The following is a 22,548-nucleotide window of genomic DNA, read 5'->3' on the forward strand; positions in this document are numbered from 1 at the left end:
ACACGCACACACATACACACACACACACACACACACACACACGCACACATATTTGTATTAAACTTGAATGGCAGTGAAGTTGACAATACGACGACACTTCCGACCCTCAAAGATGGCCCTCTGGATTGATCTTATACCGAAACTGCACGCCGAAAGCCGCTACCACCACCACCACCACCACCACCACAACAACAACAACAATAATAAAAACAAAATCAATGTTAACAATAGAGATAAAAAACCTGAGAACAGTGATAATGTTCAAGATGAGGATGATGACGATGATGATGATTTAAGTGAGGATCACGAAGAAGACGATGACGACGACGATGACGATGATGAAAATTATCATGAGTTGGAGGACTATAGAAACAAATCAAGATTCGAGCCGTACGTTACGTTCTTCCACCAGCGAAAACAACAACAACACCAACAACGACATTTTGGTAACACTTCCAAGATTCATTCACCCTACGATCCATCTCTCCGCCAGCAACAACAACAACAACTACAACAACAACGTAACAACAACTACTTCCGTCACATCAATCACATCCCGTCCTTCCCACATCAACACTTACAAGAAATTCACAACAACCACAACCACAACTTGCAAACACTACACAACAAACAACAACAACTCATTCAAAACACAAAAAAACAGCAGAAACAAAGCACCAAAGCCAACAACAACAACAACTCGACTTCGAGAAACGAACAACAACAGCCACAAAACACTAACAAAACTCTCGCGGCTGCAGTACCGCTGCTGGCGACACTAACCGTCGGCTTGGCGTTATTTTGCTGCAACTTTGTCATGTTTTGTGCCGTCTGCCGTCAGAAAAAAAGATTGCGAAAAGAAAGAATCCTCTTGAAGTTAGACAACGTTGAAAGAAATTTCAGCACTAAATCCAACAGCAGCAACAACGATAAAGAGCTGTTGTACTGCAGCGGCAACAAAAATAACAGCAACAACAACAACAACGACACAACAACAACTACCAGTCTGATAAAATCAACTCTCAGTATTTCACCTTCCAAATTGAATCGCTTGACGATCGACTCGAGAAAACATCATCAACATCGTCATCAGCAGCAGCAGCAAATGCAGCAGCAGCACAGCTACCAGCAGCAGCAGCAGCAACAAGATTTCACAAACAAATCAAACAACAACAACGCTTATGTTATCAGAACTCCTGACACTTCACTGTTTCACAAATTCTTAACCACCCCTCCAAACCCATCACCACCACAAAGCGCTCTACCACTGACGACGATCACTATTTCTACCACCACTGCTATTCCCACAATCACTCCATCCCAATTCTACCACATACCCTCACCACCCGCCAAATGCTGCCAGCAGAATGACGTGATCAAAAGTTTTGGCAGAGCTGAAAACTGCTTCCCGGATGATCACATCGGAAGTAGTAGCAGTAGAAATCATTACGTCATACAGTCATCTATGTCATCGTCAACAGCGTCGTCGTCATCGTCATCACTGGACGTGACCCACGCCCCATCCAAAAGGTCAAAGGTCAAGTTCACCAAAAAGACCACCAATCAAAACAAGTTTTTAAACTGTCCGGACATTTATGAAGATGATGACGACGATGATGATGCCGACGATGATGGCGGTGGTGTTGATGATGATGTCCGTAATAAAAAAAAATTTGATGGCGATGATAATAGTACTGTGAATAGTAATAATAATAACATCAACAATAATAACAGATATTTCAGCAATAATACTAATAACAATAATAGCATAATCACGTGCTATTTAAGCAGAACTTCCGGTGAAAATGTTGATAATTTTTCAGGATCTGGCTTAAAAAATTTTCTTTTCGCCACCACAACAGCAGCAGTAGCAGTAGCAACCACATCTGCCACATCAACAACGTTGTCAATCAGGAGTCTGCCTAGATACACAACAACAACATCAGCAACTGTTGCTGCAACAACTTTGTTGCCTGCAGCGGCATCAGCAGCAACGTCATCTGCGACCACTCGTTTTTATGACGCGAACAATAAAAACAGTTCGTCGTTCACCTTGAAATCATTGGCTGTTGATATAACACAACAAACCCCGAAACAACATCAACAACAACAACAACAACATCTTCAACAGCAACAATATCAGCAACAACAACAACAGCACTCTCAACATATCATCTTCAACCAGCAACATTCCCTACCGCGCCAGCACCACACAGATTACGACTCTAAAATAAATAATCAGATGACGTCATCGTCAACAGCGATGACGTCATCAACTACAACATTTTTTAACGGTACATTTCCCTTGCTAATGAATGGCGGACTGCATATTAGCGCTGTCAACCAACAACAACAACAGCAGCAACAACAGATATTATTGAATCGTCCTCACAAACAACAACAACAGCAACAATTACATCAACAACAGCAACAATTGAAGTCAATCGCATCCTTACACCAACAACCAAACGACAGCAGCAACATCAATGACGACAACAGCAGCAACAACAACAACAACTGCAGCTTTAGCGACAACACCAGTCAACTAACATTCCCTTCAAAAGATCCATCAACTATCGTCTAACGAAATGCGTTCATTCCTACGATGACATTCGTCATGCCAATGATGATCATTCATTATCGATCTATGAATATTTATTTATTAATTATGTCCGTGTATCTGTCTTTTGGCGAAAGAGAATGAGAGAGAGAGAGAGAGAGAGAGAGAGAGAGAGAGAGAGAGAGAGAGTTAACAGATACAGGAAAAATTATGTCAAAAAATGAGAAGAGAAAAACGGAGAGAGAGAAAGAGAGAGAAAGAAATGAGACGACGAAAAATAAAAAATAGAAAAAAGTAGGAGAGAGAGAAAGAGAGAGAGAGAGAGAGAAATTAATAAAAAAAGAGAAAAACATAGAAAAAGAGAGGGAGAGAGAAAGAAAGAAAGAAAGAAAAAAAGAAAGAAAGAAAGAAAGAAAGGAAGAAATAGAAAGAAAGAGAAAAGAAAGAAAGAAAGAAAAAAAGAAAGAAAAAAAGAAAGAAAGAAAAAAAGAAAGAAAGAAAGAGAAAAGAAAGAAAGAGAAAAGAAAGAAAGAAAGTAAGAAAGAAAGAGAGAAGAAGGAAGAGAAAGAATAAGAAATGTTGTTAACGAGCTTGGCGTGATGTGGATTAATGTTTGAGATCATTTAATCATTCGTCAAACAACTACTTGAGAATTACTTCTTTAAATTTAAATAATGAAGTACATTAATGAATGAATAAATGAACGAATAAATGACAAATGAATGGATGAATAAATGAATGATCGACTGGCTGAATAACTAAATGAATGAAAGATGAATGAACTCTACTATACTACCTATAATAATTGCAAATGATTACTATTTTTGTATAAAAAACAACACTTTTTTTAAACTCTTTTTTTAACTTTTTTTTATTTTACGATTAATTGATTTTTTATTTTAATAAAAAATTTATAAATCGTAAATTTACTTTAAAAATGGAATTAAAAAAAATTGAATGAGTGAATGAACAGATGAATGAATGAATGATAAAATTAAAGAATGATATGACAAAATGAATGAATTAATTTCAACCTGTCATTTTATTTTAGTACAATTTATTTATTTATTTTGTTTTCAATCTAATTTACAATTAATTTATTTTAAGCCGAAGAAATAACTTTTACACGTTGATTTTTTTTATCTCTTAGACAAGATATAGACCAAAATTATTATAACAATACCGAAAAATAGAAAAACTTAAACACACACACCACACACACGCAAACACACCAATACACGCACCAACACACATATATATACACACAAATTCGTAAAATCTCAATAATATCAAAGAATGTAATGATAATATTTAAATAATTAAGTTACATCTTCAAATGCAGTCTAATTGTAGAATAATAATGACAAATACTGAATAAAATTTACCAATATATATATATATATATATATATATATATATATATATATATATATATATATATATATATATATATATATATATATGTGTGTGTGTGTGTGTGTCTGTGTGTCTGTGTGTGTGTGTGTGTGTGTGTGTGTGTGTGTGTGTGTGTGTGTGTGTGTGTGTGTGTGTGTGTGTGTGTGTGTGTGTGTGTGTGTGTGTGTGTGTGTGTGTGTGTGTGTGTGTGTGTGTGTGTATCACAAATACATGAATCTCTAATATGAGAAAACAATGAAACGAAATTTTTATTTTTGATAAAATCATCCGAAGAATAATTTATTTAGCGCTAAAAAATTAAAAAATATTAATAATAATAATGGTAAAAATAATAATAATAATAATCATTATTATTATTATATTATTAATAGTACAATAAAAATTTCTCAGGAGCAATCCAGAAATAACATTTTTGAGTGGGTTGGATAGTTTGAAAATTAGGATGATAACATAATGTAATCTCATTTTCTGAGTAAAAATGAAACTGAAAGTGAAACTAAAAGTGAAATTTAACAGTTACAGTAGATTATTGTTGTTATTATTTTCGTTATTATTGTTGATGTTATTAACGTTATCGCTATTGTAACTGCCGTCATCAGCCGAGTTGATGATAGGTGTTGGGACGATGTTGTTGATGTTGTTGTTGTTGTTGATGTTGCAAGTGCAGTCAGGGCAACAGATTATGAGGTCGTTGTCGGACAGATTATCAGTTAATTGTTGTTGTTGTTGTTGTGGATCGTCGTGAACTGAAGCGATTAAGACCTGCGGTAGTTGAAAATAAATTTGTTGTTGCTGTTGATGTTGAAACGTTTGTTGGCCTTGTGGGATGTTTTGTTGTTGGTGCTGATTCTGGCAACACTGGCATATCTCGGCGGTATTTGGGTAAGCGTTTTCGATTTGTTGCTGTTGCTGTTGTTGTGGTTGTTGTGGCTGTTGCGGCTGTGATTGTTGATGTGCATGAGCAATATTACAGTAGGACAGGTTGAAGAATGGGTCAAAATGAGCACTAGAGTTTGTCGTTGGAATGGCGTTGTAGTGAATGTTGTTAAACGTTGTTTTCTGGAATGTTACCGATGATGCTAGATAGTGTTGTTGTTGTTGTTGTTGATCTAAAAATGGTTGTTGTTGCGGTTGCTGTTGAGTATAATCTAGAAGTTGTTGTTGCTGCTGCGGTGGTTGCTGAGAATAATCCAACTGCATGAGCTGGTCATAATCGATGAATTCGTCCTGGAAAAGTTGCGACGGATCATCGAGAGTGGGGCCATCAGGACATTCGTCTATTTGTTGCAGGTGATGATCGCCACACTGTTGCTGTTGTTGTTGGAAGATGATGTTGTTGCTGTTGTTGTTGAAAGACTCGTGAGATGTTGATAACGTTGGAGAGGGGTGAGCAAGATTTGGAGTCATGTACGTTTCCCGTTCCGGAATGTTCAAATTTTCAAGGTCTGCGTTTGATTCATAACAAAAATTCAAAATTACATAAAATTAATTATTAAAAAAATGATTAAACAAAAACAGTAAACTGACCAAAATTGGCAGGAGTCATTCCTTCTTGGTCAATCGACCTGGTCACAATCAAGAGGATCGGCCCTGTCGTTCGGGTCAACAAGGTCACTGCCTCATCATGTTGGACGGTGGTCACATCTATACCGTTCACCTGATATGTTTTGTTGTTGTTGTTTTTGAGGGTGTTGTTGTTGTTGTTGTTGTGCTGTTGTTGATGTTGAGTTGTTGTTGTTTTTAGTCTCAGACAAATACAAAACTATCATCGACAACAACAAGAACATCGATATCAACAACAACAACAACAACAACAACAACAACAACATAGAGAGGGAACATTCAGGGCCTACCGACACTAATTTGTCCCCAACCCTCAAGGAGCCTTCCTGTTCAGCTGCCCCGCCCTTGCTGATGCGAGAGATGTAGATTGACTGATCGTTCAATTCGTTTCGATGTTGGAGGAAGTAATTAATTTGATTTGATTCTATTTTATTATGTACAGATTTAAAATTCGAACTCACCCTCACGTGAGAACAAAGAAAAATAATTAATGAATGAACAAAATGTAGGAAAAATAAAGTATGAAAACTCACAATGAACGATAAAAACATTGAAACCGAATTTAATTTACAAGTTCGTCAACACGAAACATCCACTGTTGCCTACAATAATCTTATTTCATATTTGAAATAAAGGGTATATGAACACAATCCAAAAAAACTATCTTGACCACAATTAAAAATTTGAACTTATGGTGAACTTTCACCTCAATCACCAAAATTGTGACCTATACTGGAAGCCCAATAGTATTAAGAACATAACGCACAAATAAATTTGTGGAGAAAAAATATATACTTTCACACATTGAATCACACACACGTACAAACAAACACACAAATACACACACACGCTTAAACACACAAATACACACACACACTAAAACACACACACACAGAGACAGACAAACACTCACACACACACACCAAAAGAAAACAAAAAACACTTCATAAAATATTATTAACAACCTGGTCATTGGCTTTGTATGGAGTTGAACCCCGCCCTCCTGCTACTGTGAATCCCAACCCAACTTCGTCTCTTGTCAACTTTACGGTTAATGTCTGGTAGGAAGGGGTGGGTAGGTAAGTAAGTAGGTAGGTAGGTAATTAGTGACTCAACTATTAACTCTGGATTAATTAACATACACGCACAAGAAACACACACACACACACACATACATACATACATACATACATACATACATACATACATACATGCATGCATACATACATACATACATACATACATGCATACATACATACAGAGACAAACCTGATAGGCCTCATTGTTGTTCTGCAGAACCGGTCTGGCGACAAGTAGACACACGTCATCACCGGCGTCTTTCAACAGTTGGACCACCTCGTTGTGTTGCATGTTATCTATCTGCTGACCGTTCACCTGATAGTGATTTTATAGTGCTGATTTGATGGTGATGATGACGGTAATGATAATGATGTGATGGTGGTGATGATGATTAAAGACGATGATGACGTGATAAAAAAATAGTTTAGCGGTGTTTGAAACAGAAACACAATCAAAAAAATTATCTACCAGATACCATCCTCACAAACAAACCGATATGAGCTTATCACCGGGCTTCAACTTGGCAATGTCTGACGGTCCACCCGGACACACCCTGGACAGGTACACCCCATCTAGTCTGACCCCAGACGGATTCGAACCAACGCCCCCTGCTATGCTCATTCCAAGTGGCACTCCTGGGTCTCTATGCACCCACACTTCCAGAATGCGTTCTTCTATTAAGAGGTCTTGTTCGTTTATGACGGGAATGATTATTGTTTCGTTAGTAGACGACTGGTCTAAGGTTGCGATGTTGCATGATATGTTGTTGTTGCTGCTGCTGCTGCTGATGTTGTTGTTGTCGTTGTTGTTAGTGTCGTTGTCTGTTGATGCGATCATTGTGTTGTATATTTCGTTGCTGAAAATTTGACCGGCCGACAAAGGGTTGTTTGTTGAGCTGTCGTAACAACAATAGTTGTCGTTGTTGCTGGCGATTGTGCTGCTACAAACATCTACAATGTTTATTTGTTGTTGTTGGAGCTGCTGTTGTTGATGTAACTGCTGCTGCTGTTTCTGCAGCATCAGATTTTTTTGCGAAATTGGCGATGTGTTTATATACGATGCCGAAAATGGTGTTAAAATATTTTGATGAATATAACGATGTTGTTGTTGTTGTTGTTGTTGCAAGCTGTGTTGACGTTGTTGTTGCTGAAGCTGCTGTTTGGGTGAATTTTGTTGAAGTAGACTGCGCTGTTGTAGTAGCGTTTGTTGTGGTTGTTGTTGTGGTTGTTGTGGTTGATTCACAAGAGATGAAATTGATAGTTGAGGTTCTACATTTGACTGAATCGTCAAAGTTGTCATTGGTTGGATGACGCTTCTTATCTGATGATGATGATGACGACGACGACAAATGATGATGACGACGACGATGATGATTTAGAAAGTTTAACGCTCTAAATAATTTAAACTTTGTAAATACACCAAACGTTCATTAATTTTAAAATTTATTTTAAATTTTCAGTTTTGAAATTTTTTTTCAGAGTTTAAAAATGTGAATTATTTATGAGAACTCAAATATGCCAATCACATCAAACCCAAAAATTCGAATGAGCCAATCACATTCAACCTAAAAATTCAAACGAACCAATCACATGCAACCTGAATGTAATCTTGATTCTCATTTGTCCAACTTTCGAATGACTCACAAGTACCCAGCTGTCTCGAGAGTACGTGCTGTATTGGCTGGCGAATCACAATCGGAGCCTATTTTTAGATCATGAAAAATATAATAACAATAATACTAACTAATCAAAGAATCTTCACTTACTAAGTTTTAATTATTTTCAATCCATCTGACAATTACATTTTAAATCATCCTCATTACTATACATTTTCTTCAAAGGAGGATTTCCAAAGACAGTAGAAATTTAAGTATAAAAATATAAAACTCCAAATTAAAGTATTATCATACTAAATATTATTATTATTGCCATTTTTCTTATAACCATCATCATCACCAACCGGAAACACTTCAGAATTATCCTCAGCGTCGTCATCATTATCATCTTCCTCGACTGTTTGTTTCAGATGTAGAGCGGTGTAAAGAACATTTATGTTGCTGTTGTTGTTTATGTTGTTGTTTGTGTTGTTGTTGTTGATGTTGCAAATTGTTGTTGGGTAGTCTAGAGCGCTGTTGTCAACTTTTTGCGGAAAATTGTCCAACTCGTCGTCTGCACTACCGGTGCTGTAAACATTAACACGAGTCCTACAACATTCTTCGGCAACATTTTCGTTGTTGTTGTTGTTGTTGATGGATGATGTTGTTGTTGTGCTGCTAAAATATTGTTGCGTTTCTTGTTGTAGTTCTTGTTGCTGCTGCTGTTGTTGTATGTAAGATTGTTGTTGCTGAAACTGTTGAAAGTTGTTGTTGATTGTGTTGAGATCATTTTCGATGTTTGAGTTTTTCTTGACGTCATTCACCAGCGCGGATTTATCATTATCATCGTCTGCGTAGACGTCATCGTTCTCGTCATCCTCATCAATTACGTCATTAACATTTTTGTTGTTTTTGTTGTTGTTGTTGATGACGTCATTCTTGTAGCTTTGTATGAGCTGATTGGTAGTGTAATCTAGCGTTGCTGTTGTCAGTGCTGATGTTGGCATAGATGATGTCGTCGTTGATGTAGTTGTTGTAGTGAGAATTGAAGATGTTGTTGTTGTTGTTGTTGTGTTGATGTTTTTGTTGTTGTTAGTACTACTGTTGCTGTTGTTGCTGTTGTAGTCTTTCTTAATGTATCGACTGTGGCGTGCTTTCAGGTCTTTTGGGTGTGGTGTGTTGTGGCGGACGAAGTGGCTCTGTAGTAGTTGTAGCAGTGGTAATAGTAGTAGTAGTAGTAGTAGTAGTAGTAGTAGTAGTAGTAGTAGTAGTAGTAGTAGTAGTAGTAGTAGTAGTTTTTGTTTTTTATAGCAGTTATTGTAATTGTAGATTTTACTTTTGTTGTTATTACCCTTAACGTACTACCAAAATTTTTATCCAAATCAACAAACATCACATCATCAGCATCATCATCATGATCGCAACCATCATTGTCATCATCATTATCATAATCTTCCTTATCATCATCATCATCACTACTATAACCTCCTCGATGTGGCCGTCATCACTATCGGCACTCGCAAACTTGACCGTCGTATCCCGGACCCAGCAATCCGGACCTAGCATTATGCTGCTGTGTCCTTCTTTTAATAAGGATTCTGTCATGATGATGATGACGATGGTGATGATGGTGATGATGACGACGATGGTGATGATGGTGATGATGGTGATGATGAAGACGAAGGTGATGATGATGATGACGAGGATGATGATGATGATGATGACGAGGATGATGATGATGATGATGATGAGGATGATGAAGATGATAGTGTTGATGATGAAAACTTTTCCCGAACCACCTTCTCCTATATAAGCTTGCTGTGGTAGCAAGAAACATGTAAGAATTTTCTGCTTAGTCTTCTCGTCTGCATCTTGTTGAAACTTCAAAAGTGGTTGAACTTGATTCTCAGACAACCAAACTGCTTTTAAGTTGCACAAACTCAAGCTGAAAGGCAAGTGCTGAAGTCTAATTTGGTCGTTCAAGTGGTTTTTGATTGATTGGCGGATTTGTTGATTGAGGAGTTTTTATATTATTCTTACTCACTCAATCATTCATTTAATCATTCATTCAATCAATCCCATTCAATCAATCATTCATTCATTTATTCATGCCCTCACTCATTCACTCACGTACCGATTGCCACAGACATCAAGAACATGCAACTTCTTCATGTTTCCGATTTCGCTAGGCAGACTACCGATGCAGTTGTCTCGCAACGATAGGACGCCCATCTTGCTGCAGTTGCCTATCTGTGTAGGATTGATTCGTTACCAATTACACTGATGTAAGAGTGAGTGAGAGAGTTAGTGAGTGAGCGAGTGAGCGAGGGATAACAATAAAAATAACAACAACAACAATAATTATTATAACAACAACAATAGTAATAATGAAAACTTGATATTTTTCTTTCCGAAGTAGCCGACGATAAAATTTATCATAAAGTTGAAGCAGGTACATACGGTTAGGTAGAGAGTAAAACGAATCAGGACAAAGTAAAATACAAAGAACAGAGCCTTCAATAATAACAATAATAACAATAACAACAACAATAATAATATTAATGATAATAATAATGATAATAATTATAATAAAATTATTTCTGACTTCTCTTGGAACATCAACGAGTTGGTTTCTATCCGCGTTGAAAATTGTTAGCGATTTCAGCTGACCAATTGTTGAGCATAATTCCTGTTGTTGTTGTTGTTGTTGCTGTTGTTGTTGTTGTTGCTGTTGTTGTTGTTGTTGTTGTTGCTGTTGTTGTTGCAGTTGTTGTTGTTGTTGCAGTTGTTGTTGTTGTCATCATCATCGTCATCAATAGTAACGACATCATCATTAATTAAACAAAATCATCATCATTATCTTCCTTCCTTTTCTTCTTTATCACCATTCTCACATTGCTCACCATCATTATGGAACAGTTTGCCACTCATCATCCGTCAACAATCATCAATAGAAACGTTTAAAAAGCGATTGAAGCAGCGTCTGTTTGAGCAGGCCTTTGGCGGCCGTGCTGACACTTGTTAATACGGACGCCTCTGACGCTATGCATAAGGCGCTCATAAACGACATTATTTATATTATTATTATTATATAACCATCATCACAACCATCATCATCATCGTCGTCGTCATCATCAACATCATCCCGACTGACCGTTAATAAATTCTCCGTTAGCAAAAGCTCCTGTAAGTTTTCGCAGCTACAACAAATAATAATAATAATGAAATTTATTATTATTAAATTATTATTTATCATTAGTAGCAGCAGTAGTAATAGTAGTAGCAGCAGCAGTGGCAGCAGCATAAGCAATAGTAACAACATTGTAAACCTTCCGATATTTGGATTCAAGTGTTGCAAGCGGTTTTGGTCTAACTTTAGGATAGTCAGTCTCTTGAGATTTCCTTGAAGAAGAAAAAAATATAAAACATACAAAATGATACAAAAGATACAAAAAAATACAAAACTACAAAAAAATACAAAATGAAATGTTAAAAACCGCAAAAAATTAGTTGCCAAATGCAAACTACTACTGAATTATTTATGAGCTTGTCTGATCGCATACATCGCCCCACTTCATCCGTCATCATTATTGTGGCTACTATCGCTACAGCAACGACGTCACATCGTCAAGTTGTAAATATCAATGCCGGTATGGTTTTCGTATCGTTTTTTCTATAGTCTCATCATCATCGTCGTCGTCATCATCGTTGTTTGTTGTCATCATCATAGTAATGCTGTTGTTATTGTCATGAATATGGCTCTCTAGATTAGTGGTTCATCATTTCATTTTTCAAATTTTTCATCGTTCTTATGATCATCATTATTACCATACTTTTTGTCATTGCCATCACCAACATCATCATCGTCATCGTCATCAACAACATCATCATCAACAACATCATCATCAACAACAACATCATCATCAACAACAACATCATCATCAACACCAACATCATCATCAACAACAACATCATCATCAACAACAACATCATCATCAACAACAACATCATCATCAACAACAACATCATCATCAACAACAACATCATCATCAACAACAACATCATCATCAACAACAACATCATCATCAACAACAACATCATCATCAACAACAACATCATCATCAACAACAACATCATCATCATCATCACCAACCGATTGAGTCAGGCAGTGCACGTATCATGTTTTGAGAGAGAATGAGGTCAGTTAAGTTGGAGAGGTAGCCGAGTTCAAAGGGCAAGACCTCAATCTTATTTTCGGACGCGTCTAATTGGGTCAGGTTATGCAAGTTACCGATTTCCTGAAATTGGGTCAAAGAGATATAAAAAAATAGCCAAAATCATTTTATTATTTTTACATGAATTATATCCATAAAAAGCAATTTGAGAAGCTATTGCTAAATATGACCATATATAATAAATGCCATTGCTATATTGAAAGAAACATCATCGTCGTCGTCATCACCATCGTTCATCCAACCGTTATCGTAATGTTGTTATTAACATTTAACCACTAATGCCAATTTTGTATCATGTTGTCTATCAATATAATGCGTTGATGAAATTATTATTATTATTATTTTATTATCATTATTATTATTATTACTACTATTAGGGTGAGATGATTTTATAAAATTGACATTTTATTTGAAATGGGGTAATTATAATATTTGACCTTCGGCAGCTCGGTAAGGTCGTTGCAATCTAGCCATAATTCTTCGAGGCTCTGCAAGGATTCTATGTAGTCGGGCTGTTGGTAATGATGATGATGACAATGATGATGATGACGATGATGATTATGATGATTATGATGATGATGTTGTTGCAGTTGTGCCACATGTAACAACATCAACATACGACTCACAATCAATCATTCAATCAATCAGTCAACTGACCAATTAAGCAATCAATACACTAACAAACCAACTATTTAACCAACCTAGCAATCGAAAATCAACCAATTAGTTGATTAACCAGACAAACAGCCGATCAGTCGGTCAATCAATCAACCAATCAACCATCTAACCAAACATTCAACCAATTACTCAACCAACCAATCAATCAGCCAACCAATTAGCCAACCAACCAGCCAACCAACCAGCAAACCAAACATTCAACCAACCATCCAACCTAACATTCAATCAATTAGTCAACCAGCCAACCAATCAATCAGCCAACCAATTAGCCAACCAACCAGCCAATCAATCAACCAACCAACCAGTTCTTCAATCATATTACTCCCCAGATCAAGCAGTTTCAGTCGAGTGAGAGATGATATCGAAGGTGGCAAAAATTTTATCAAATTTTCCCGCAGTTCTAAAAACTCCAGGTTAGACAGACTTGATAAAATTGAAAATATAAAATTTATAATATTTGCATAATAATAAATATAATAATATTGAAAATTATTAATTATTATTATTACTATTATTAGTAGTGATACTATTATCATTTTTATTATTATTCGAAATGTTGTTATTAATGTTATCACTAATACTGGCTATTACCATAAACGACCGCGGCAAACAACAACAAAAATTACTACGACAACAACTACTACAACAACGACAATAATAATAATAACAGTAAACAACAATAATAGCAATAATAATAACAGCAACTACTACTACAACTACCATCCGATATCATTTGGTAGTCTGGTTAGCGAGACGTCGTTGAGAGCCAAGTTCGTGAGGTTTCTTAAATGCGTGAAGCCATCAGGCAATCTATTATCATCATTGTTGTTGTTGTTGTTGTTGTTGGAGTTATGGTTGTTGTTGTTATTATTGTTGTTATTATTGTTGTTGTTGTTGTTGTTGCTATTGCTGTTGTTATTGTTAATGTTATTGTAGTGTTTTTTGTAGTTATGGATGTTTATGTTGTTGCTGTGGCTGTTGTTTGGCTTTCGACTACCATTGCTACTACTACTACTGCTACTACTACTACTACTACTACTACTACTACTGCTACTACTACTACTAATACTAATACTACTACTACTACTACTACTACTACTACTACTACTACTACTACTACTACTACTACTACTATTACTACTACTACTACTACTACTACTACTACTACTACTACTACTACTACTACTACTACTACTACTACTATTACTAACCTCTGTAGCGGATTACTACTGAGATCAACTATTTGCAGGTTCTTGCAGTATTTTATGTTGTCAGGAATGTTTTCAATGTCTGAATCATGATAATAATAACAATAATTATTATTATTATTATAATTATAATTATAATGATAACAATAATAATAACTTTTTTTTTAATTTTATTGTTAATAAAGCGAAGAGATCTCTCAGTTTATTGTACGTGGAATGTACGTATAAACTTATATTTGAATGTTTGTAAAAAAGATAGCGCTATGTAAATTATCATTAGTTATCGCATGATTGCAAGCTATTGCACAACAGCAATAACTACAATAATCGCAACAATAACATCAGCAGCAACAACAAAACAACAAAATCAAAAACAAAACAACACCAACAAAAATAACAACAGCAGCAACAACAAAAACATCAACAACAGCAACAATAACAACAACATCGAAACAACAGAAACAACACCAACAAAACCAACATCAACCCCAACTTCAACCACAACAACAGACTGACCGTTTCTACTGACATCCAGCTCTTGTAGATTTGAAAAGTTGGCAATGTCAGACGGCAAGATGGACAGCTCGTTGTCGCTTAGTGTCAGCTTCCGCAGCTGCATTAGCCTGAAGAAGCCCTGATGATGGTGATGATAATGACGATGTGATGATGACGATGACGATGTAATGATGACGATGACAATGTGATGATGACGACGACGATGTGATGATGATGGCTGTGATGGTGATGATGAATAAAATAAGGATGAGCTATTGTTGGTGATGATATTGAGGTTAGGAAAAATAAATAAATAAATTGAAAAAAATAATGACGTATAATGATGATGATGATAGCGTTGATTGTTGAGATTGACTGATGGTGATTAATTGGAATAAGAAAGATTAGATCAATAAAAAACTTTTTAAGAATGACGTCATCATCATCGTCAGTCATCCTCGTCGTCATCATCGTCCTCAGCAGCAAATTCCACGTCATCATCATCAACAACAGAACAGACCAATCATCATCTTTATCATCGTCGTCGTCGTCATCATCATTAGCATCGAAAATCTATTTTGAAAAAAATAAAAAAATTAATATAGGTGGAAAAGTGAGCAAGCTACAAAGAAGCATACGGACGGACAAGAACACAAACAGACAGACAGACAATTGGACAAACAAACAGGCAGTCAGTCAGACTGACAGACAGACAGACAAACAAACAAACAAACAAACAGATAGAGAGATAACAAGCCGCTGAAAACACCTTCAAGTAGCAGCAGTTAGATAGAGAGGTGATGTCCAAATGTAACAACAACAAAAATCATGCTAGTTGTTTGAGTTAATAGATACATGCACGTATTAACGGCACGTGATTAAGAATGCTTTCAGCTGTATCCTCATCAGTTGTATCATTATTTATATCATCAGTTGTATCATCATTGTTTGTATTATCGTTAATTGTATTATATTATGTATTATCATTCGTATCTACAATTTTATGTTTCTTTTGTATTTTCAATCTTCTTATAAAATCGTGTTTGATCATTTGTTTTATCTTTTGTATCACCATTTGTACCAACATTTGTCTCATCATTTGTATCATATTTAGTATCATCATTTGTACCAACATTTGTATCAACATTTGTATCATATTTAGTATCATCATTTGTACCAACATTTGTATCAACATTTGTATCATATTTAGTATCATCATTTGTATCAACATTTGTATCATATTTAGTATCATCATTTGTATCAACATTTGTATCATCCTTTGTGCCCTCGATTGTATTAACATTCATTTTTGTGCTAAGGCGAACTGTAAAAGGAATCTTTTGCCTGTATTGTTGTACAACATACAGTTCGCGTATTTATTAAACGTACATAACTTTGCATCATCATCAACATCGCCATCATCATCACTATCATCATCATCTTCATCATTATCATCATCATCATCCACATCATCCCATCATCATTATCATCTTTTTCATCATCATTATCATCATCATCATCGTCACCACCATCATCATATTAACCCTAGGTAGTTCGCTTATTTGATTGGCATCCAGTAGCAACTCCTCGAGCGTCTGGTTGAGTCGCAGGACATCTTCTGGAATGCTGGCTAGGTTGCAGTGGCGCTTGTCCACAAAGTCAACCTGCTGGTTGCAGGCTTTCCAAAGAGGTAGGCAGGGAAGCATTTTGTTGCTGTGGTTGTTGCTGCTGCTGTTGTTGTGATGTAGTCGTTGTTAATGTATTTATCACGATGCAATTAATCCGGCTAATCTGGCTAACCTATTCTCCAATCTACTTTTAGAGCCAGATGAAATTAGTTGGAAACGAAAATTTTAGGTGACAAATAAAAAAAGCTGTTTGAACGTTTGAAAGTACACACGCACACACGTACACATGAAAGCACACTTACACACGCGCTGTCAAAATTCATAATTTCCTTAATATACATATTTTATTATTTTTCAATCAAATATATATATAACTGCGGTTGTCGTTATTATTTGTTGTTGCTGTTATTGTTGTTGTTGTTGTTGATGTTGTTGTTGATGTGTAATGAGCACGTGATATGATGACGCTGATGATGACTCCGATGATGACGTCAACTTGATGACGATAATGAAGACGATAGCGATGACGTCATTATAATGATCCTGAAACATTGTGCTATTTCTAGAACGTTCTTCAATGTTTAAACAAAATCAGATATCCATGAAACTTCACAAGGGCAACAAATTAATATTTTAAAACGATTAGATTTTTATGAATCATCTTGTAATTCTAGAGAAAGAAGCTAAAACAACACTACCACTCGAAACTAAAGTGAACCAAACCAAACCATCCTTCCCATTAGTTAGATAATTTTTAAAACTTATTAACACACCCAACTGTATCAACATAAACAAACAAACAACAACAAAATTATAGGCGTAGTAGTTCAGCTGGTAGACTGAGTAAGAGTCAATCAACAAAAACAACATACTACGTACAACTAACCAACACACACACACACAGGCGTACAAACGCAACAACAACGTATGTATGTATACACATACACACACAAACGTACAAACATTGTCCATATGACATTTGTTATACCCTAGAATAATACACACACCACAAACTGACCACTCTGGCACATGCGTGCAATATATGTGCGTAAGCATACATACATACAAACATGCATGCATACATACATGCATGCATACATACATACATACATGCATACATACATACATGCATAGATACATACATATATATATATATATATATATATACATATATATATATATATATATATATATATATATATACAAAGGTTTGTACACAGTTTAACAAAGCGAAAACATTTTTTTACAGTGCAAAGCCTGAAAGAGAAGTTTAATAAATTAGAACATTAGGTGAGGTAAAAAGAGCATCATCACACACATCAAATATCTGAAGACCCGCCCACCACCCATGTCACTGGCTGTGGACGTTGGGTCATGAATATTAATGAAACCCCGATGTTTATTTATGAGGCTGGTGTCGCCGCATTAGTTACGCTAACTTGCCACCATTTCATTAAAATTTACGGGCGAGAAAAAGATTGAGTGAAGAGAGAAGGAGGAATAAAAAACTAGAAACGAGAAGGAAAGAAAAAAGGGAGAGATAAAAAGAGAGAAAAGATGTAAAAAGAATGACGCCTCTTTCTGATTCTCCTCAACATCTCTCTTTTTTTTCTCTCTTTCTCTCTCTCTCTCTCTCTCCATCTGCAGCTCAGCATCTTCTGTCGTCACCAGCATCTTTTTTCTTGTCGTCATCTCCATCTCCATCTTCTTCTTCTGTCTCACCATCCCACTCGTCATCATCATCACCATCCTTCTCATCATCATCATCGTCATCATCATCATCGTCATCATCATCATCGTTGTCATCATCATCATCATCGTTGTCATCTCATTCCTGGTTTGTTCATTATTTTGTGCCTACCCATAGCAGTCTAATATACACACACACACACGCACAAACATACACACACACACACACGCACACACATACACACACGCACAGTGTCAATCAACACTTGTTTTTCAAAACAATCAAACACACACACACACATATATATATATATATATATACATAAGCGTATACATGTATATATACAACATGCACTGATGCAAGCAGCTGACAGACGTACGTAACGTATACATTTTAAAGAAGACAAGCAGGTGTACACACACGCGCGCGCGTACGCATATTCCTTATGTGGCATGACCACTAGAAGGAGCGCCAACAATTGTTCGTGTAAATATTCACGCACACACACATACTTGTGTACACACAAACATTCATAGACGCATACGTACCCAAACGTACGTATCTAATTTGACACACTCACACACACAAATGTAAGAATACATGTAAGCAAACAAAAGCCTACGGCAAAATGACACTTCTAAATTTTTTTGTCAAATTGCCTTGTAAAACTATGCAATACGTCATAAATACTCGTTGTAAGGAGAAATATATATGCAAAATACAAACGCAGTTTTATAACGATAAGATTTATTTCAATTTCTACAAAAAAAGCAAGTTCTCTCGCGTGTGAGAGCTAGGAACCAGATGCTTTCATGAATTTATATTTATTATCACTATTGTCGTCATAATTTATCATCATCATTCTTTTATCCGCGGCGTTTTATTTCATCATTCATTCCCATCTATTCATCATGCCATCATTAGTCATCCCACTTCATTTAGTCTATCTAGTTTCTCAGACTAAGGTTTTGTATATATTACCACACACACACACACACACACACACACACACACACACACACACACACACACACACACACACACACACACACACACACACACACACACACACACACACATTCGTATAAAGCATACAAACATCCAACCATACAAAAAAAGCCACAAAAACACACAGAGAAAGAAAGAGAGAGAATAAAAGAAAGCAGAGAGAAAAAGAGAGAGAGACATATGTCCACATAGAATATATTTAAATCACCTAAATCCCAAGCTCTACGATACCACAAATGCAATTTTATTACGATTTCCGTTCGTCATCGTCCTCATTACAATCCTTATTGGAATAGAGGTAAGTTAACATAGCTGTAAATTAACATATATTAACATAGCTGTGAATTAACATAAATTAACATAAATGTAAATTGATGACGTATTTTACGTGCCCCCGTCGAGAGCAATATTCATCCTTGTATCGCCTTTATCTTCGTCATCATCCTTTCACAAGTTGTTATCATCATCTCATCATCATCGTCATCATCATCGTTATTCCACTGCCTCCATTACAATCACCACATAATCATTCAAAGATCTCGTAACCTCATTCGTCGTCAACATCTACCGTACTATGATACATAATGATACATTACCATCTAACTTACTACATAATACCTTACAATTTAACATAATACGCCAGAATACCTTACAATCAATCTTAAAACAAAATGATATCCACACACATACACACACACAAACACGCACACAGATAGGTATATTCACACACATACAAACACACATATTAACACACACACACAAACGCGCACACAGATAGGTATATTCACACACATACAAACACACATACAAACACACATATTAACACACACACACACAAACACACGCGCACGTCAATCACAATTTCTAATTGGTTTAACACTGGCATCACGTCAAATTTAAGAGTATTAAGGTGTTAGTTCGATGATGGTAAGTAAATTAAGAAAGCAGAGGAGAAAAATCACACGAAAAACGATTTATTTTTGATCTAGAGAACTCAAAGTAATTGAAAAAACAGTCCATTCTTGACTAACAAATCAATCAAATAAATATAAAATCCTTAACCAAACTTATATCACAAACGAAAGAAATTAACTATTGAAATCATTAAAAAGCAATCATAAACAATTTAGAACAAAAAAAAATAAATAAGTTTTCAGTTTTTTCACATCTTGACAGATGGCAGAGTCGCATAGATCTTCAGAGCTATGATGCCAGATAAAAATGTCATTAATATCTTCGCCAGTATCAACCACAAACCTGCCCCAAAAACTTGGGCTAAAAATCTGCAAGAGGAAAAAAGATTGTTTAAAATAACTATTTTTATTTAAAAAAAAATTGAAATTACGTGAAAAAAAAACTACATAGACTACATAAATGCGCACACACACACACGCACGCACGCACACACACACACGAACGCACACACTAACTCGATGATGAAAGTCCTAAAGCAGGAGAGGCCTAGCAGTCCAAAAACTGCGGGCAGTTGTGCTTTGTTCAGGTCGGATCTTGTATACAACCAGACCAGCATGGCTGTCACAATGTGCTGAACCTTTGCCAGACAGAGAAAAATAAAAAATAATTATTAATAATAAATAAACAACAACAACAATAATAATATGAATAATAATACAAATAATAATAATAATAATAATGATGTTATGTAATCATAAACTGAAACCATTATAGAATTAAAATCAAACAAATGATACAATACTAATTTTAATAAACTAAGAAATGAATGAATGATGAATTAATAAATAAATGAATGAAAAAATAATGAATGAATGAATGAATGAATGAATAAATGAATGAATGAACAAATGTGTACCATGTTGATGTTAGCCATGAAACTCATGTGAATGTACTTCCAATCAAATTCTACGCCCCTTGCCCCAATCCAGAGAGGGAAAAACCTGAAAAAAAATAATATAAAAATAAATATGATCAAAATAAATATGATCGAAAAAAATGGAAAAATAGTAATTAACCCGGGAGAAAAATTCTATAAAGTACCAACCCTGTTGTAAGGAGTTCGGCAAACGACCAACCAACTCCAGCAATCATGAATTTTAACTGGCCTGGCCAATGATTAGCAAAATGGATGATTGAAAACAAATACGCTCATTTAATATAGAAGTAAAATATGCTTATCTAAACATGCACACACACACACACACACAGTCATTCATACACACATTCACACACACACACACACACACACACACACATTTGAGCATAAGTATACAGACGTAAGTACTGGTAACAAAACAATGGTAATGTACCTTTTCCTGTAATTTGTGACATCACTAAGTACAAGCCAAACAAATCTGTTATGTCTACTGTGGCTTTTAAGAATTCCTTGCATAAGAATTTAAATGTAAATTAAATAAAAATAAAATGAAATATAAAATAACAACAATTATTATAGTAATTATTATAAAGTCAGACTCATAACGGATGGAGACTATGAAAATAAATAAGAATTAATTGATCAATTGATTACAAAATTTATTAGAATTTTTATAAAACTTTTAAAACTAAATAAAATTACAAATAACATGTCTGTGAAACCTTCGAAATATAAAGATGGACTACAAAAGAAATAAAGAAAAAACATCTAATCTACGACAAAGACATTTTAATAAGATGAGCAGACATTACTGAATGAATAGATAAATTAAATTAATGATTCACTAATGTACTTACTGACCCCGACAAAATCGAAATGCCCAGTCACGTGGTCAGTGGCAGGAAAGAAAGTGGCTAGGAACATCATCTTGCATAACTGGGTCACCAGGTAGGCTGCACTGGCCTGCACACACTTCCAGAAAGCGCTGTACTCCGCTCTGGGGGTGGTTTCATTTTTAGGGAAAAAAATAAATAAAACATGACTTATTAAATTGATAAAAAGATTTAATATTTAATTTAATTAAATTACCAAAAACTTTCTTTTAATTAATTCAATTAAAATTTAAAAAAAAACTTACAATCCAGAACTTTTGTAGATGATGAGGTAAGGAATGTAGGCTAGCGCAACGCAGTTCGCAAAATGAAAAAACGTCATTCTGAGCGAAATAATTGGTAAACAGATTCCGAAAAAAATGTAGCTAATTGGTTTAAATTTAGTTAGAAAACAAAAAAACGTGAACCGATGGAATTAAATAACGTTAATGAACTTGGAAACACACACCGAGAAACAAAACAAAGATGAAAAGTGAATTTTAGTCATTAATTTTTCTGTAAGACTTCTGATTCAAAATAATAGTGTGATAAATCTTGGGCTATTACGTATATAGCGACTAATTCTTTAACATTTCCGTTACCAAATTATACATTTTCGTGCTCAAAAGATTGAAAGCAACATGAACCTAGTAAAAAATAACCAGGTTA

At 35.3% G+C, this 22,548-nt stretch overlaps 4 protein-coding genes across 4 annotated transcripts; 1 reads left to right on the forward strand and 3 right to left on the reverse strand.

The window, feature by feature from the left end:
* Positions 1-112: 112 nt before the first annotated feature.
* Positions 113-2,584, forward strand: HELRODRAFT_166358 (hypothetical protein; the record flags this gene model as incomplete). The annotated part of the gene is made up of 1 exon (XM_009033296.1): positions 113-2,584. The coding sequence occupies one exon, from the start codon at positions 113-115 to the stop codon at positions 2,582-2,584; it is 2,472 nt and encodes an 823-aa protein (XP_009031544.1).
* A 2,896-nt stretch (positions 2,585-5,480) lies between these two features.
* On the reverse strand, positions 5,481-6,582 carry HELRODRAFT_70634 (hypothetical protein; the record flags this gene model as incomplete). The annotated part of the gene is made up of 3 exons (XM_009032895.1): positions 5,481-5,633; positions 5,830-5,910; positions 6,505-6,582. Coding segments are annotated over 3 exons (312 nt in total), but the record flags the coding sequence as incomplete, so codon positions are not given.
* A 3,446-nt stretch (positions 6,583-10,028) lies between these two features.
* On the reverse strand, positions 10,029-16,535 carry HELRODRAFT_149725 (hypothetical protein; the record flags this gene model as incomplete). The annotated part of the gene is made up of 12 exons (XM_009033297.1): positions 10,029-10,179; positions 10,348-10,463; positions 10,819-10,902; positions 11,368-11,413; positions 11,543-11,615; positions 12,367-12,511; positions 12,886-12,960; positions 13,429-13,549; positions 13,847-13,936; positions 14,338-14,416; positions 14,851-14,968; positions 16,374-16,535. Coding segments are annotated over 12 exons (1,260 nt in total), but the record flags the coding sequence as incomplete, so codon positions are not given.
* A 3,739-nt stretch (positions 16,536-20,274) lies between these two features.
* HELRODRAFT_108721 (hypothetical protein) lies at positions 20,275-22,303 on the reverse strand. The gene is made up of 7 exons (XM_009033298.1): positions 22,146-22,303; positions 21,869-22,004; positions 21,441-21,516; positions 21,176-21,236; positions 20,987-21,071; positions 20,586-20,707; positions 20,275-20,438 (listed from the first exon to the last, which is right to left on the reverse strand). Exons 1-7 carry the CDS (start codon positions 22,220-22,222, stop codon positions 20,318-20,320), a joined length of 678 nt encoding a protein of 225 aa, XP_009031546.1. The 5' UTR covers positions 22,223-22,303; the 3' UTR covers positions 20,275-20,317.
* Positions 22,304-22,548: the final 245 nt, after the last annotated feature.

The sequence above is a fragment of the Helobdella robusta genome (genome assembly GCF_000326865.2).
Source record: "Helobdella robusta unplaced genomic scaffold HELROscaffold_9, whole genome shotgun sequence".
NCBI lineage: Eukaryota > Metazoa > Annelida > Clitellata > Rhynchobdellida > Glossiphoniidae > Helobdella > Helobdella robusta.

What these genes read in the sequence shown, in the direction of transcription:
- HELRODRAFT_108721 (XM_009033298.1), bottom strand. Translation starts at nt 22,222, where the DNA reads ATGACGTTTTTTCATTTTGCGAACTGCGTTGCGCTAGCCTACATTCCT. An exon ending in ATCTACAAAAGTTCTGGATT is followed by an intron (nt 22,005 to 22,145) that starts GTAAGTTTTTTT and finishes AACCACCCCCAG; the next exon opens with AGCGGAGTACAGCGCTTTCT. An exon ending in TTTAGGACTTTCATCATCGA is followed by an intron (nt 20,439 to 20,585) that starts GTTAGTGTGTGC and finishes TTCCTCTTGCAG; the next exon opens with ATTTTTAGCCCAAGTTTTTG.